At 39.2% G+C, this 16654-nt stretch overlaps 1 protein-coding gene across 1 annotated transcript in view; it reads right to left on the reverse strand.

Moving 5' to 3' along the window:
* Positions 1 to 15376: 15376 nt before the first annotated feature.
* nts (neurotensin) overlaps positions 15377 to 16654 on the reverse strand; it is a 5946-nt gene continuing 4668 nt past the window's right edge. Inside the window, exon 4 of the mRNA XM_035665576.1 lies at positions 15377 to 15630. Within this exon, the coding sequence (XP_035521469.1) occupies positions 15487 to 15630 (144 nt within the window). The 3' untranslated portion in view covers positions 15377 to 15486. The remainder of the gene's footprint in view (positions 15631 to 16654) is intronic.

Below are 16654 nucleotides of genomic sequence, written 5' to 3' on the forward strand. Positions count from 1 at the left end.
TTTCATGGGACTTGTTGACAATAACAAAATACACAGAATTACACCAGCCGTATCCTTTAATTGTTCCAAGCTAATCTAATTAAGGATTAAGAAATGTTCTATTCGGTTTTGTTTTGCACATTAAAAGAGTCATGTCTGGTGTAAAGCATAATGACAATACATTTCATTGCACTGAACATTGATTTTATAATTTTAAAAGTGATTTGTGTACATCTGCCATATTGTATCAGCATCGATATATCAATATTTTAATATTAATTTCAATAATATCACCCAGCCTGACCACTGCAACATATTTTAAGGTTCTTTCAGAAAAGTAAACAAATCTAACTTAGGGAACAGCAAACTACTGAATTACTAGTTTTGTTAATTTTATTACAGTTGTTCACAGTTCTAAATATTATGAACCACTAATTATTTATAATGNNGGGGGGGGGGGGGGGGGTAGCTATTATGATGTGTAACTAAATCTTTTTTTCAAAACAGATTCTTCTTTTAAATACCATCAAATTAAAGCTCCTGTGTCTTCAGCAGTCTTTCATGACTGATATTGAGCCTGCAAAAGTGTAGCCCTGGGACCCTCTGCGAATGTCCCAATTTGGTCCTTAATTATTTTCCTCTTTGAAAACTCACCAGGAAAGTATCAGAGGTCATTGTTGTCTTGAATATTCATCATGTCACTCTTATTTTCTTTCAGTTTTAAATATTCTTTCCCAGTTTAATCATCTTCTTCATTGTGTTTGAGGCAGGTGTGTGAGTGGGCTGAGCTCTTTTCCTGCATGTTCCGTCAGGGCTGCTGACAGGAGAACAATGTTTGTTTTCACCCATCTTCTCCAGGAGCTGAGATTAGATTGCACAGTGAAGAATGGGCCAGGTCTGCTCTTAGGTCTCTTTTTTTCCACCACAGCACAATTTTCCCCCAGTAAATTGGTCTGTGTTTGCTTCACTCTCTACACCAGCAAAACAACATCTCCCCTGAAGCTATAGGATCTCAATTCGTTCTTTCCCCAATGTTGCGCTCTCACAACTCCAATGTTTCTGCTCCTACATGGTTGCCTCTCTGTGATCTTTGCTCTCGGTTCATACAGTCTGCTGCTGCTGCTGCTTTGGGGAAACTTGCTTGGCTTTCTTTTGAAGATCCTTTTTAGAATTCCCCACCTTGCTTTATGTTGTTTAGCAGCTAACATTTTCAAGAATTAACGCTGCACATGTTAACTCATCATCCGATGCTCACAGCAATTCAGAGCCGTGCTTCGGAAATAACCTTGTCATTTTCCATGTTCATGTAATTGTGATCTTTTGGTGAGCAATCTGCAGTGACAGATTAGTTTCTGCATTGAAATGGTGGCAAGAAATCACTCAACAATGCAATAAAGAGGTAAATGTTTACATAACACTGACGTTCTTTAGGAACATGAGGTGGAAGCAGATCGTCATTAAGCATGCTGCGACAGTTTTGTAAAGCTTTGTTCCGCTGTTGCAATAGCCACCTGTTCTGTGTTTTCCCTCAAGGTCTTGTTCAGTGTCACAGATCGAGACCTTTTGCAGATTGGCTTGTACCGCCACCTCAAAATCCTTCCTCAGCAAATCCCCCATGTGCTATCTGAAATGAAATTAGAATACCCAACACCTCACAATATGGCTTATTGTTTTTCTTCAGCATTTCCCTTGAAAAACAGTCATTCATTTTGGTGAATGATTCCGTGACCTGCATGGATCAGCCCCTTGGAGGGGATCTTGTTTGAATGGATGATGCTTGGGAACAAAATCTAAATTGTGCTGCACGTGTGGTATTCTTTATGACGCACACCATGGTGCCAATTCAACCTAGTATTACCTGCTTATGAGCTATAAACACATGATGTCACCGCAGGGCAGTTAGCTGTTTTACAAGTGTAATGGATGGCTTTGATACACCTCATGCCCAAGTAGAGCAACCGTGTTGTGAGGCTGATATTTCTGGAGGAGAAATTGCTGTCTGGTCTTTATCCGAAATAAGATGCCAGCCAAAACTAGCTGCACGCTGCAGATTTATGGACAGATTTACATCTTGGGGATAACAACAAAAGCTGCATAAATTCCTCAACTGGATGTCAGCAAACTGCTGCACGCAGCATTATTTGCTATTGGCAGCAGGTTTAAAAAACCACAATACTTACTCGGGCCTTCAGTGTGCACAGGATCCGTTATACTGTACATTTCACTTAATACTTCAGGAAAAACTGTTATTTTCTCCTGTTTAGTACTTACAGCTAATGAATGGCCATTTTCACTGTCCATTTGTCAAGAATTAAACACTAACTGCATCAGCAGATCTCTGTGAGAAAAAGGGCAGAGGTTTGTGAATCACTTGCAGGCAGGTAACTGTAACTGAGTTTGTTCAGTTATATTGGCTGTGAGGATCCGATCCCAAAAGCTTCAAGCAAGTGATGAATGTGAATATGGTGTGTGAATCCTGAGCTATTTGAAATGTGAGCGGTCTTCCAGTGAAGCATGTACAAAGTGCATGAACAAAAGCATTTTCAGTGGATAAAACAACTCCTTTTGTACATCAGGATCTATGAATTATTGTTCAGCTTCTGCTAATAAAATTGTACTGGGTTTGTACTTATAAGCCTACCGATACTACCTTACAACAGGTTCGGAGTCCACATGTGCTGTGTATTGTTAAGTGGAGCGAGTGTGTTAAGATGTTGTTTCTGTGTCTGTATTACTTTCCATCGTTCTCTAAATGGTACTGTATTGTAAGATGACATATATTTTTTTACACGTATCATTTCAAATGTTGTATTGTATATATTGTATTTAAAATGAAATTAGATTAAACGAATGAATGCCAACTTTGTGGTGCATTGACTGCTGAGACGGAGCTGTGTGCGGGAGAGCTCAAGAGAGCACAAACTATTGAATATGTGTCTGCGGTGTCAGGGCTTGAATATTGGTTTCAATGACCTGAGGAAAACAACACTATTTACATGACCCTGAATCAAAAATCTTGTCCCTGTTGTCTCTGCCTGAACATGTTTTGTTTCACTGTTAAAATGTTTCTAAATAAAAGTATATACAGTTATGGCGTACATTTTAAATTTAAGGAGAATGTAACTGACATTTGCAGCTCCTTGAAATTTGCAGCGAGAGCAAGCCTGTTTGTCTTAGATCTTGCTGTAGCCAAAAGCAAAAACTATACATTATTCATTTCAATATTCATGTTCTTTCTGCTTTTTTTTTTTTTTTTTAACTGCATACTTAATGAAGGCGTGGGGATGGTTCTAGGGAATACTGTACTGTTAAAAGCTGGTATTTGTCAAGAGGGGTCATACATTGTCAAGAGGGGTCATACATTTTCAGACATCTGGAAACATGGCTGGCAAGGACAACAGACAAAATCATTCTGGAGGAGTGCAGTATTAAGCAGTTGTAATGCAATCCACTGTATATTTTCCAGTAGCTGTGTAAAAGGATGCATGATGCTCAGTATCGTAAGTACCTGTTTAACCTCCACTGCCCAGAGTATTTTGCATCAAAGAATTACACCACTTCTTCAAGTGTCATAAATTAGCGAAAGCACAGAATTCACACAGATGCTGAATTTGGGGCAACTCACTCTTTACGGTGATAGCATCTCCGTGTCCACAGAGGATATACAAGTGTGAAAAAGAATCACTCATTATAACTTCTGATCATGCCTCATCAAATTTTTAAAATTTAGTTTTCTATACATCGTTGGTTGAACTGCAAAGGAGGCACACTTTCCATTTCAGACTTTCAAATGTAGGCAAATTCAGGCACCAACACTAATAAATAAAGGGGAATGTAGTTGCCTTTATCTATTTACAGTACTAGAGTGTATAATGTTACATCAAGATAGTCTGAAATTGCTAAAATCCTGATATTCATCTCTATCCAGACACGTTTGTCCTGTGTTGGAAACCTTTCAATATACAGTCAAAAACAACTCGAAATTGCATGAATTTTAATAAAAGGTGCCCAGCAACATGTGGTAACAACGTATGACAAAATGATTTTGTGAGCTGTTAACCTAACAAAAACTGCCTGTTTTTTGTTTAATGTAATTTTTACTAGCTTTTACAAAAGAAGTAGAATTAGATTGAAACACGCTAACAAGAATCACTCTAATTGTATTCTAGTTTGTTATTGACTGGGAAAATGTTCACAAAACTAAAAGGAACAGTTTAATTCTTAGCTGAAAGGCATCTTGTTTTTTCTGAAAGGGTTTCATGAAGCCAGGAGATTTAGCGGAATCTCTTAACCCATAGAGGAGCATATCTTCTGGTAATTGAACTGATTGTACTGATTTCCACGGCTAACTGGGGGTTTAATATGGAGCATTTGGTGTATTGTAACTGACAACTATGCTAATAATATACAGAAATAAAAAATAAAGAACCAAATTAAATGAATATGTAACTACTCAAAACGTTTAGGTGAAAAATAGACCAGGATCTATAAACAGAATTATAGTTAACGGAGGTTTTTTGACAGGTTCGATAGAGTCTACTTTTAACTACTCAATTTGACACCTTCAGGCTTTCATGGTACCAGTACCATTTCAGAGACCTTGAGCATTTTGTCACAGTCATCCTCGCCTCTTTCCATCTGCTGTCCTTCAAAGTCATGCCGAACCAAATAGAAGGTAAGCGCACATGATGGCTGGGCACCTGAGAAACCACAGCTAATGCACGCTATGAAGGGCCCAGGGTAGCAAGTAAAAAACCAATATCCCACATAACAAGGCCTGCACTGTACACAGTGGGAGACATGGGCCAATCAATTGCTGTGGTTGCCATGGTGCACGTACCTACACAGGAGGGCAAACCCCACATGATACCAGGCTGATGTGGATCTCCTCATTTCCCTTTTGATCTGTCCTGCTCTCGTGCCTCTGGGAATCTGCCTCTGGTGGTATTTTAATTCTGCCTCACATTCACTATCCGTCTATTAAGAAGCAGCGGCAATATGTGCAGCAAATCAAAAGAACAATGACCACGGCCTGTTTATTTGGCCGCTTCTTCTCTCAAGGCACAGGCATAATATGTTTTCAAGCTCACACCAGTGCAACATCAAAGCGTTTGTCAATAGCTTTTGATTAGGACATTCTGTGCTGTGTGTTTCGTGGAGCATTTGCAGCACAGACCCACATGAGCCAGGTGCACAGGCTGGGGCTATAAGCAGGGTACATGGAGGTGGGGAGATAAAAGGCATGGAAAAGCTGAAAGGAAGTGCAATGCACGGACAAATGGTTACGTACAGAGATTTAAAAGTATTGAAGCTAAAGCGAAGCTGATGGCAAGGAAACACGAAGGTGATGAATGACTCGTAATAACCTGGCAAGGAACTTGTGATTGTGTGTCTAGCAATGATGGAGGGGCCCCTCAGCATTCAGGTGCTCTTGGGCTGATGAGCATCCAGTTATGGTGCAAAGAGTATGAACCTGAGCCAGCCATCGCCACTGGGTATGGAACCAGTTTCATGATGGGATATATTCTTATCTGCCAAATCTGGGATGAAAATGGCTGAGGGTCAGGATGAAAGTGAGTCAAGCATTCAATCATCATTTGTTTCCAGGTGGTGGCAAATCGGAGCTATGTAAAGTGGAATCAGCACATGGGCAGAATGGAGGTTTGAGCTGTTCCATGTGGCAAGAAGCGACGAGGTATAACTGAATAGGTCGCAAGTTTAATTACACGGGTTAAGCCGGAGTCTTATTGCATAGATGATCCACTGCAGTGGTGCAGACAACCTAAGAAATTCTTTTCATTTGCTGTCATGATGTTGAACATTAACAGTGAACCAGCCCAGCAGAACACTGTGTGTTTCACTTTAACTACTCCCATGGCATTTACAGGGTCTTCATGAGGAGTGGAGATAAAAGGAACAGTGCTGCAGGCGCTGTTGGAGCCATCTCCTTCCACAGAGTGGATAGTCCCTACGGCGAATGAGGGTTTAATCGCTCCCAATTGCTTTGCCTCACAAAGGTGTGACCCCCCACCCCCCTCCTGCTACCACCACTACCATCCTCCCATCTGTCTCTCATTGTTGCCAGCGAACAAATTTGCCGCAGGGAGATGTGCTGCCACTTCTCCTCAGTCCCTTCTTCCCTAAATCTCCACTTTCGGCTTTGTAATGCCTTCATCCTTCTGGGAACAGGAAAAGGAGTAATCAAAACAATTACCTAAGTTCCATTTTGTTTCATAGGAGACTTGTCTTGTTTCATGTGAATCTTCAGCCAGAATGAAACAGGTTGTGTCTTTGGGGCTTTTTGTGGAACATCACAAAGGCAGCAGCTGTCACAAGACAAGAAAAGCTTCAGTGGCATGCTGGTTCTACCAGCAGGTTTATCACTTGCCTCTTTCAACAAGAGATTCACAACCAATTACCAGACCGCCCCCTCCCCCAAAAAAGGAAGGAAAAAAACAATGTGTGAACCAAAAGCAGTCACCTTGATATGTTCACACAAACAGTTATGAGATGACATCCTCTTATCAAGAGCTGTGGAATATATACTGCAGCAATCTGGATCATCTCATAGAAAACAAAGCAGCCACACTGCACGTTTCACTACAGTTACCTCCAGGGATTATTATCTATTTTCGCAAAAAGGAAAATAAAAAAACAGGACCGTCTCAATGCCAGGCTTACCTTACAGTGTGTCTCATGATCCAAACAGCTGAAAAGAAAAGCTACACAATGTCTTGGCGGAACAACGGATCCGTGACTTTGATGAGACAAAATGAGCTCACCATGAGTTATAATATGTTGCCTGGCCCTCCCCGCTGCCCACTGTTCATATCTATCCCCTACAGTAACTCTCATACTCCCGGGCATGTCGTCTGAAATTGTAAAGGCCTTAATTAAAGATTAATGTCAGGGTTTCTTGCATGCACTGCTTAGATAACTCATTTCCCAGGGCGCATTGCTAAAAATCGTCCGGGCTGGACACCAGATTTTTCAGCTTTCAGAACAAAAGCCCTCAGCTCTCTGGCCAACACGATCCTTTCAGCTGAAGGACAAGCAATAACAGCGCTGCTGCTCGCTTTGCGATGCCACCACTGTGACTGGAACAGGGGGAGATTGAGTTATTTTAATTATCACAGGCAGTCAAAGAGGCACAATCAGCCAGTTAAAGGCCTGCTGCACCGACTGCTTGTCCCTCCACCCCTTGCAACAATTACTGATGCTCTTCTTCTTCATGAAGCCTGTTTATAATGTCAGGGCATGCCACAGAGTGGGGGATCTGCCTGTGCGAATCAGCCTTGCATTATATGTCTCTCCACACAATGGAGGTATAGATGCATGTCGTGTTTCTACAGGCAGCGACATTAAATCATGTGAATGCATGTGTGTTCATGTGAACATGTGTTTGTCAGCAGTTTTAAATAGATATGCCAGTGTAGTGCTGGCAGGGGTTGTTGGTTTCTTTTTCACATAATACTAGATCCTTCCTCCAGCATCTCAAGGTAGTTTCCAGTTTCTCCCACAAAGAAGATGAGTGAGACATTAACCACAGAGACATCAGCTTCCATGTTTACCATCAACATGATAAGGCTTGTAGTGTCATAGCCTTGCAAAGGGGTGAAGGAGAATACTCTGATGGTCTGAAAAGCCTGTTATTTAGCTCTTTCTCCACTGTGGGATACGTTAAATAACAAATCTGACCAGTAACAATAACCAGCAGGCTGCCCAGGTCAGTAGATCACAGATACAGGGTTTCAAACACAGCATATCTACTATCTGATCTTTGCTTTATTTGCTGAACACCTCAGATGCCAAAATGACTGTATCATCATCAAGTGCTGCTACTGCGTAAGCAAATCTCTAGCCTGGTATTTAGAGAGAATGGCAGTTTCAGCCATTGGTTCAGTCTGATATTGCCTTTTTGTTAGCAGTTTTCTGTGGATGGAGGATGGATTTTCTCTCTTTTAATAGTGACTGACATGTCAGGTTGCTCTGACCTCATTTCCAGTCAACAATGAAGCTGTGTCAACCAGCGTTAGCATAACTTATGCCAGTGTATAGAGAATGGCAGTCAACCTACAAAGGCAATTGTCTTGTTTAATGAGCAATAACTGTTATGATGTAGGAAAATAATAGACAAGGTGGTGTCGATGATTGCCTAAATGCGAAATGAGTTTCCCCAACCAAGTCCATTATTTTCCTGTATCAGGACGCAACTGAGGGCAGTATCACTGTTTCAGTATTGACAATTACCAAAGTAACAAAGGAGACACTGTGTTTAATTAACTAATATTAATACTATTAACATAACACTATTGATATTAAGATTTAAATCACTATTTTTTAATATGATACTAAATATAATACCATATGATGAGGGCTAAGTTTTAAGATCTTCATTATTTTAGTGTTGTACCCTTGTCTGAAATATAATTCCATCTTAACACCAATATAATGTCACCAACTGTAGGCCCAGCCTCAACAGCTCTGATTGGCTTTGGCTGTTTGTCTGACTGGGAAGTCAGTCACCAGAGCAAAACCCAACCTCTTTGAATCAAATGGAGATGTGAGGGGCAATTCAGAGTTATGACACCAGGGTATCAGATGTTATTTTAGCTGACAACATAGTCAGATGTTATTCCATAGTAACAGGTGTCTCATTTTTAAAACACCTTAAGTGAAGTGGGTCACTCTGTCTTTTGTTTCAGTTTGTCTCTATCTGCTGTCCAAATCTAAGGGGGCTACCATTCACAACTGATATTGACAGTCTTACCTGTGACAATAAACAGCTCCGACATGGCTTGTCCCTTTACTGCCATTGCTGAAGGCTTTAGTAATGCTGCCCATATGTGAGGCCTAATTACTTTCTCAGCTGGCCCCTGCAACAAAGTCACACTTGTTATGCCACTGTCCCATTCACACAATCAGATTTCTCACAAAGGGAGCTAATCTCATTCCTTCACAAGCCATTATCTTGATCGGACTGGCTTTTTACACAATTTGCAATACTGTCCAGATGAGAGAATGACTTTCCTTTAGCAGGAGTGAAGACGCTCATCAGCATCCCACTGAGAAGTTTCAAACTGTCAGCCAACATCCACCAACTTCAAATTGGAGTTAAATTGAAGAGGCGTCCGGCTGGAGAAAGGCCAAGACAAGCAGGCCTGAGCATCGCTGCAGCGGCAGATGTCGATGAAGGTTTTTAATGGAGCTGAATTAATTCACACAGGGTGTAATTTGTGCTGTGGATGTGGGAGGCGTACTAAGCCTGAACTTTTTCAGGGTCACAAGAGTCGTTATATTGATAGACATCTGCTGAGGCGGCCTGCAAATTTGCAGAAACTGACAGATCTGCTCTGATGTTGAGATAATGATAAATTGCAGTCCTCCAATGTAAAACCTGTTGTGAAGCCAGAGATGTGTCCTCACATATGTTTGGCCAATGCTCTGCAAAGAGAAAGTGTTAAAATGCTCAACAAGTAAAAAACGATATATACTGTTCAAGTTAATTTTCCAGGTGGAACTCCATGTAGACATATGTTCAAATATATTAAAAAGCCCTATCCATATTTGTTCACATTTACATACATTTTAAATAAAGGGCAATATACATGCAATAATGAAACACTGACATTTTTTATGTTTCTCAGCTAATGACAATTCAACAATTTGTTTTCCTCCAGTTTTTGCGAACAGATTGATTAACTTAGATTTAATTGTTTGCTGGTGGTCCAGCCTGAAAACACTGAATTGCCATTTTGATGTCACTTACACATTTCTGACATATCTTTGTGAGGTGACTTTTAACATGGACACAACAACCTGTTTACCGCCATCACTCTTATCCATGCTTGTTGTCATTTCAGATGCAATTCATCAGTTGCTATTCGGCTGGCTTTTACACAGGAAATTGACATCCCCATTTTTAATCCTACCTACAAAGCTTATTGGCTTGGTTGTTTTTCCCAGCCAGGTAAACTGCTGACTTGTTAGACAAGAATCTGACATGTGGGAAGAGATTCAGAGGTTTGAAATCGGGCTAGAGTTGTTTATAGATCTGTCAATCAATCTGAGACTAAACGCAGGTTTCAGTCTTGTTTTTTTAATGTTCGTGGTGAAGAAAACTCTTGTTGTTGTTGTTGTTGTTTACATCTGCCTCAAGGATTGTGCCTAGACCACTATAGACAGAAATGAACATAATTAGGAAAGCTAAAATCATCCCATCTGGTGGGTTTGCAGAATTTCACCAGACACTCCTTCACCTGGTAGAGTCAATTAAAAATTAGAGGAACTGCTGTCTAACCAGGGTTCAGTATTGTAGATGTTAAAGACTTCAGGTGAATTAATTTATCAGCCACCTGACTTTAACTGCATTTACTAGGAAAACTGCAAAAAACATGGTTATTTATGAGCACAAACTGGCCGTTGTGGGGATCGAAACTATGACCTTTGAAATTAATAATGATCATTGTAGCCGCTTTTCTGCCTGCTACCATCACAATTAAGCACCTCAATGCTCAGGGCACAATCCAAAGCAAAGCTACTGTAGTTCTCCTTGACATTGTAACTAATCTGAGATAGCCTGAAGCTTTACACCGTCAATTTTTAGAAGGCACTCTGAGTGTACTAGGTTACAGAATGTGAATAAAATAAACAAGTTGTGGAAAGCACTGCTAGAGGAATACTGCATTGTCTGTTAGAATTAAGGCCAGGACCAATTTTCTGTAATTTGACTGGATATTATTTAGGCAGAATACAGGGAGAAGTTCCATATTTATTGTGGTGGAGGAAAACCAAAAGATTATTCTTGGAAGAAATACTGTTATTTTCTTGTCTCTGTTTACTCTTGTCAACCAAAGCCTGGATTAGTGTTGTACTGTACTACCACCTGCTGGTATGTTGCCTATATATATATATATACATGAAGGGTTAGACGAGTTAGGGTTGTCAAAAGGATTCCCTAAGGATTAAGATTCTGTTCTCTAATGTTGAACTTTTATTAAGGTAGTATTTCACAATATGGTTATAGATATTTTCTTTTTTAACCACGCACACACACCTTCACATATTCAAGAGACCTCCAACATTTTCTGCTGTGAGGATCTGTTGTCCCAGCTGTGACTTAGTCCTTTTGTTCTGGAGACATAGTGTATTGTAGGTTTTCATTTGTAGGTGAGGAAAAGCAAAATTACTTCAAGCAAGTCCCTGGATAGAGAATGAAATAGCACAATCTCTTTCTGATTTTGCCAAGTTTCTTTTTTTATTTTGAAGGTGAAATTTTGGACTGTTCACTTTTAAGTATTCAAAGACTTCAAGGATTTTTAAGTTTTTCAGATGTAACTAAATGACTTGTGGTGCCTCTGGGTGGTTCACTGTGAGCTCTAAAATGAAAAATCTTCGAGCAAATAATCATTGCTATTATTTCGTTAGATAATGTAAATCCACGGGGAAATAACCTATTTTTCACATTTTGTGATTTTTTTTTTTAATGCATCCAGATAAAAGTATCTCTTTTTTTGGGGGGGGGGGGCTGCTAATTATCTGCAACTAAATGTGCTCAGTTAACAGAGAAAAAAAGGAACTCTGAGTCAAATTTGTTATGTATGAGGGAAATTAGGTAAAAGGTCTTAATCAGTTAACATATTCTCAATCAAAGGCCAAATAGAAACATCATACAGCTACAGATTGCACTGACCTTTTCACTGTCAAAACCATCAAAATGAAGATGTACTCGACCTCTTTCATTTTTGCTTTTACTCTTTGTAGGTGTTATGATGGTGATATAGATTTTGTCACATCGTTTCATCATTTACAAAACCCGAAAATAAGTCTATTAAAATGAGAATATTAAATCCCCCTTTTGTGTCCCCTTCCTATTGTATGCAGAGTAAAGAGCTATGTCACTTTGAAGGCTTTGAAGTTTTGGTTCCTGGTCCCATCCATGCTCTGGGCAGAACTGGATGAGGGCCCTGGGTGAGAAAAAGGCTGCCTCTGAGCAACCTTTGATTGAGGTACTTTAATGTCAGAGCTGTAGTTTGGTTCCATTTGAATCGGGAAGTTGCTGAAAGAGAAAAGGTTGAATTGAAAAGATTGAGAAAATGTAGACTTGTGTTTTTTTAGTTTAGTCACTTTCTATTGTTATTCGAGGAGACTGATCTAATTAATTGACTTCTTTTAATGCAGTTTTTATTTTCTACCTGTTTTTCAATAATGTGTTCCTATGTCTGAAGGGATACTTGTATTTCTGTGACACTTCACACTGTAAATCAGGCCATTGGTCTAGTTAAACAACACTGCCATCCGCTGCCTGTGATGGGCACATACACTGTTGGTGGTCACTGACATGAGAGGAATAATAATGGAGGCTGCCTATGGTATTTTTTTTTTTTTACCTTTATTTATGCAAAGTTTGCCCTTTTCCTGCTACACATGAACAATTTTTTACAACAAAACCAAAGTTTAACTGGAGCCAACTGAAGCTTACTGGAGCATTTACTGTTGTTACAAGTGTCTGACTCAAAGGCACCTTAACAGTAATTGTTGAGGGAAAGTTTAAACAGCAGCTTTGCAATTCAACTTTTGCAACTTGAGTGGATAAATATCTACCTGAAGTGGAGAAAAAGCTAGAACACTGATGGCTACAGATTTGAGCCTATGTAATTTGAATCTGGGGTCAGTGTGATTAAATGAAATGCCATTTATGTGTGCCCACATCTTGCTGACCTGAATATTGCTTATTGTGTGTCTGAATTACATACTTTCCCTACTCTTCAGCTCCATCTCGGAGGTCATTCATTCAAGAAAAATAGTACATTTATTTGATTACCCAGAAATGGGTCTTAAACTTTTCATACTAATGATAACAATGTTAGGTGCCATTCTGGGTCCTGTTGGTGTTTTGCTTGTATATCTTTTGCATTTAACCATTGTGGTGTCTTTTTCTCTTTATGTTGCTTTTTAATAACAAAGGGTTGATCTGCCTCACATCTAATGGTATGTAGCAGTGCAGTTAGAGTTTTACCTGCTGATGTTTAAGATATCTGTCTCTGAGATCTCTGCTGTCAGTATAATGGAGGTGGATGTCATTTTCTTCTCTCGAGCTCAAAGAATTGTTTTCATTTAATTTTCCTACCAAAAAATAGTCCCATTGAAATCTGTTAATAGTGAGGACACATAAAACGTCAGAACACAGTAAAACTATCGGCATGCTCTATACTACAATGTGGTGTACTGACCACCACTGACTCTGAGATCAATGTGTAATAATAATGTTAGTGGGTAGTAGTACGAACAAAATTTTGATCCTTAGGAAAACTAAACAACATTTCACTCATTTCTGTGAAGAAAACTAAATGACAATTAGATTATTATTTAAGATATAAACTCTCACAGGATGAGGGCACGGTGAGGACCTGAACACAAGCTATATTCACAGAGCCTTCACTCTCTGCTTAACAATCTCATTGTCAGTTGTATTGTTATGCTTTAAACGTTATATGAAATATCCATAAAAAATATTTTAGTCAGGGGTTGCCTGTTTACTCAAGAAAAAGGTTGGTAACATTGACAGTATATGGTTGGGAACTACTGACTTTAGCTTTATAGATGGAACAAAATAAGTTATTTGTAGATAATCATGTGGCACCAATCAGCTTGTTAGATGAGTGGGCCTCAGGGAAAGATGAAGACCCACAGATACAATCAAAAAGGATGTTCTGTTTTAATTAAACATGGTCAAGTGTCTGCTGAGGCAAATGCTTTTTCTTTCCTTGAAAACCAAAATCCAACCATACTACCTCACCTGCTCAGTGGCTAACAATGTAAACTGGGCAGGTGCCACTGTAAATTTGTCAAGCAAAGCTACACATGTAGCAGAATGCTGATGGGAAAGAGTATAAGAGTATGAATGTTTTTCCTGCAGCTAACCTTCTCTGGAGAAAAAGAACGAGGCTGTTGAAAGCGTGTTTCTCTGTGCACTGCACTTCATCCAGGCTTTCTGTCTGTCAGGGTGAAGAGCAGAGTTTCAAAGAAGGACACCAAAGCACTTTGATTTGGAGATGAAACTGCCATTTATTAAGGCCAAGACTCTCATTCACCGCAGTCAAAGTCTGTTTTATCTGCTGCAGTCGAAGTGCCTTCGTGCCCTTTTAAATAAATGTTTTACACCATTCATACTAAGAAGAGCACACTCTGACCCAATGCGTGTTGTTGTTGTATGTTTATGTTAAGGGTGCGATGCGCTGAATTGTAACATCAAGAATCATTCAATTTCCAGACATGACTGTAGTATTGAATATCACTATCAGACTGGCAGCATCTACTGGGCTTTTCTTATCCTCATTTTACAGATTTGTGAAAAATATGTTATTTCCCAGTGGATTTACAACATCTAACTAAATCTGCTGGATTGATTTATAATATTTTTGTGAGGCACAAAATCAAGAATCCCTTTAATAAAGAAACACTGTAGAAGAAGGTAAGCATCAGGCGGCAGTGAATCTTATGGGAATAATAACATGAGTGTCCACAGGTAAACATTTCAACCATTTCTTCCTATACCAAATTTTAACAATTTGTTTAAAAGTGACAAATTTTTAAATAAACAGATTCTGAATTTTAGGCAAGAAATAACAAAAAATACAATAATTACAATAAGACTAATGTTGGTGTTATTTCATATTTCTGTTCATCAAAGGGGCAGTGTGTAGGATTTAATGGCAGCGGTACAGATTACAACTCCTTCTCTTTATCCTCCCCTTCCAAGCATGTAGGAGAAACAGTGGCCACGAAATTCACAAAAAGAAAGAACGGCCCTATCTGGAGGCAGTGTTTGGTTTGTCCGTACTGGGCTACTGTAGAAACATGGAGGTTCAACATGACGGCCTCCATAATAGGCAACCCATAGCGTCTCGGATTAAAAAAAGGCTCATTCTGAGGTAACAAAAAGAAGATTCTTATTTTTAGGTGATTACAACTAATGAAAATAAAAGTAAATAGTGCCATTTTGGGGGTTTAATTACAGCTGCAAATTAATAAACATTTGGTTTTGGGTTAGTACTTCTGGTCGCAGGACTGAGTAGTATGTAGTTCCAGCCCTGTGGTAAACATGTGGGTGAGAAGGGCTTAGAGAGAGAAAGTTGGTAAACTAGTTTAAGAAAGCAGTTTCATGAAAGAAAAGATCATCACATCAAACTGGTTTTGTATCATGAATCCTTTACTCATATCCTGAAAGAAAATAGGACTTAGTGTGCAGTGAAGAAATAGAGTAAATAAATACAGTTTCTCAGAGATACACTATTTGCTTGACGCTCAAGATTTTATTTTCAGAACCTTTACTTGAGAGGAGCAAAAATACAGGCAGGCCTCAATGCTGGACATACAATCAAAGGATCTGACTGGATAGAAACGACAATGGGAAAAGAAAAAACATTGCAGCTACGAGAACAGAGAAAAAAACACAATCACATCTTCACAGAAAGTATATGGTCTGATCCTCTCTGGGATGGTTTGTCAGTAAATTGTACTTCGTTTTAAGATGTACGGCCTCCGGGACTTGGTGGTGTGCGTCGCTTGCCTCTTCAGAATGTAGGGCGATTTTCGTTTCAGCGGATTGTCACTGTTCTCCTCTAAATATTCAAGAGAGTCATTGAGTAGCTGTTAGGGGCAGAGAGAGACACAGTGGCGTGTGAGTGTCACACGAGGAAGAGGAAAATGGCAGGCAAACACATGTATTGTTGCTGAGTGGCAGGGTAATACCAGTGTAGCTGTGATTAAACGAGTGCTTCTGCTCCGTGCTTCCATGCATAGTAAAACAGGTGCTAATCTGTGCTGTGTTAAGATGAAAAAAAAGAAAGGCTGTTGTGTAAGGAGCTGAGAGGTGAAAGGAAAATGATGGAGGGAAGTAAGGAAGAGACAAGGAGGAGGGGGGTTTAATGAGGTGTGTTTACTGTGAGAGAGGATGGATGGGTGTTCATGAGTTGTAAATGAGATTTAGAGTAAGCCTGTATGTATGAGCCTGTGTCTATGTGAGTGTGTGTATTTGTGTTTTTATATTGGCCAAGGCATGCTGTTATTGGCTTTACTAGCTTATTTATAAATACAATTTAATGACATTGGTCTCTATTTAGCTACTTTATTTTTTCTTTCTGTACTACATTTGAACCAGAATCAGTTTCCTTCTAAAATTATTTCAAAGGGAAAACTCACAAGTTGTTTTGCAGACATTTAGTATGAGATAAGCTCATGATGTTGCTGCTGTTGGATAAAAAATTGAACTAAGCTATAGCTATAGTCTTGTTTAATTGGATTATTATATATATTTGACATTTAAAAGGGATTTCTTTATTTATAGAGCAGCATGTAGTTGAATGTTGTCATTAAACTACCGTAATCTGAGAAAATGGGAATCTATCAAAAAGATTAAACTTTTTATCTTCCAATTTTAAACATCCACAATTTGAACCACCGATGGTTGACTTATGATAAAATGTTTTCCTTAAACAGTTAAAGATAATACACATAAATGTGAATATACATGTCACACATAAATACAGACCACTACTACTGTCAAGGATAAGATAATAAAGTTATTTATAAAATTAAATCTCTATAGCTGCATCAACAAAATACACATCTTACAAGTAAAGGACTTCTTCCACAAATGTGTGTGTGTGTGTGT

The sequence above is a fragment of the Morone saxatilis genome, unplaced genomic scaffold (assembly GCF_004916995.1).
Source record: "Morone saxatilis isolate NCDOM2014 unplaced genomic scaffold, NCSU_SB_2.0 Contig2, whole genome shotgun sequence".
Taxonomy (NCBI): Eukaryota; Metazoa; Chordata; class Actinopteri; family Moronidae; genus Morone; species Morone saxatilis.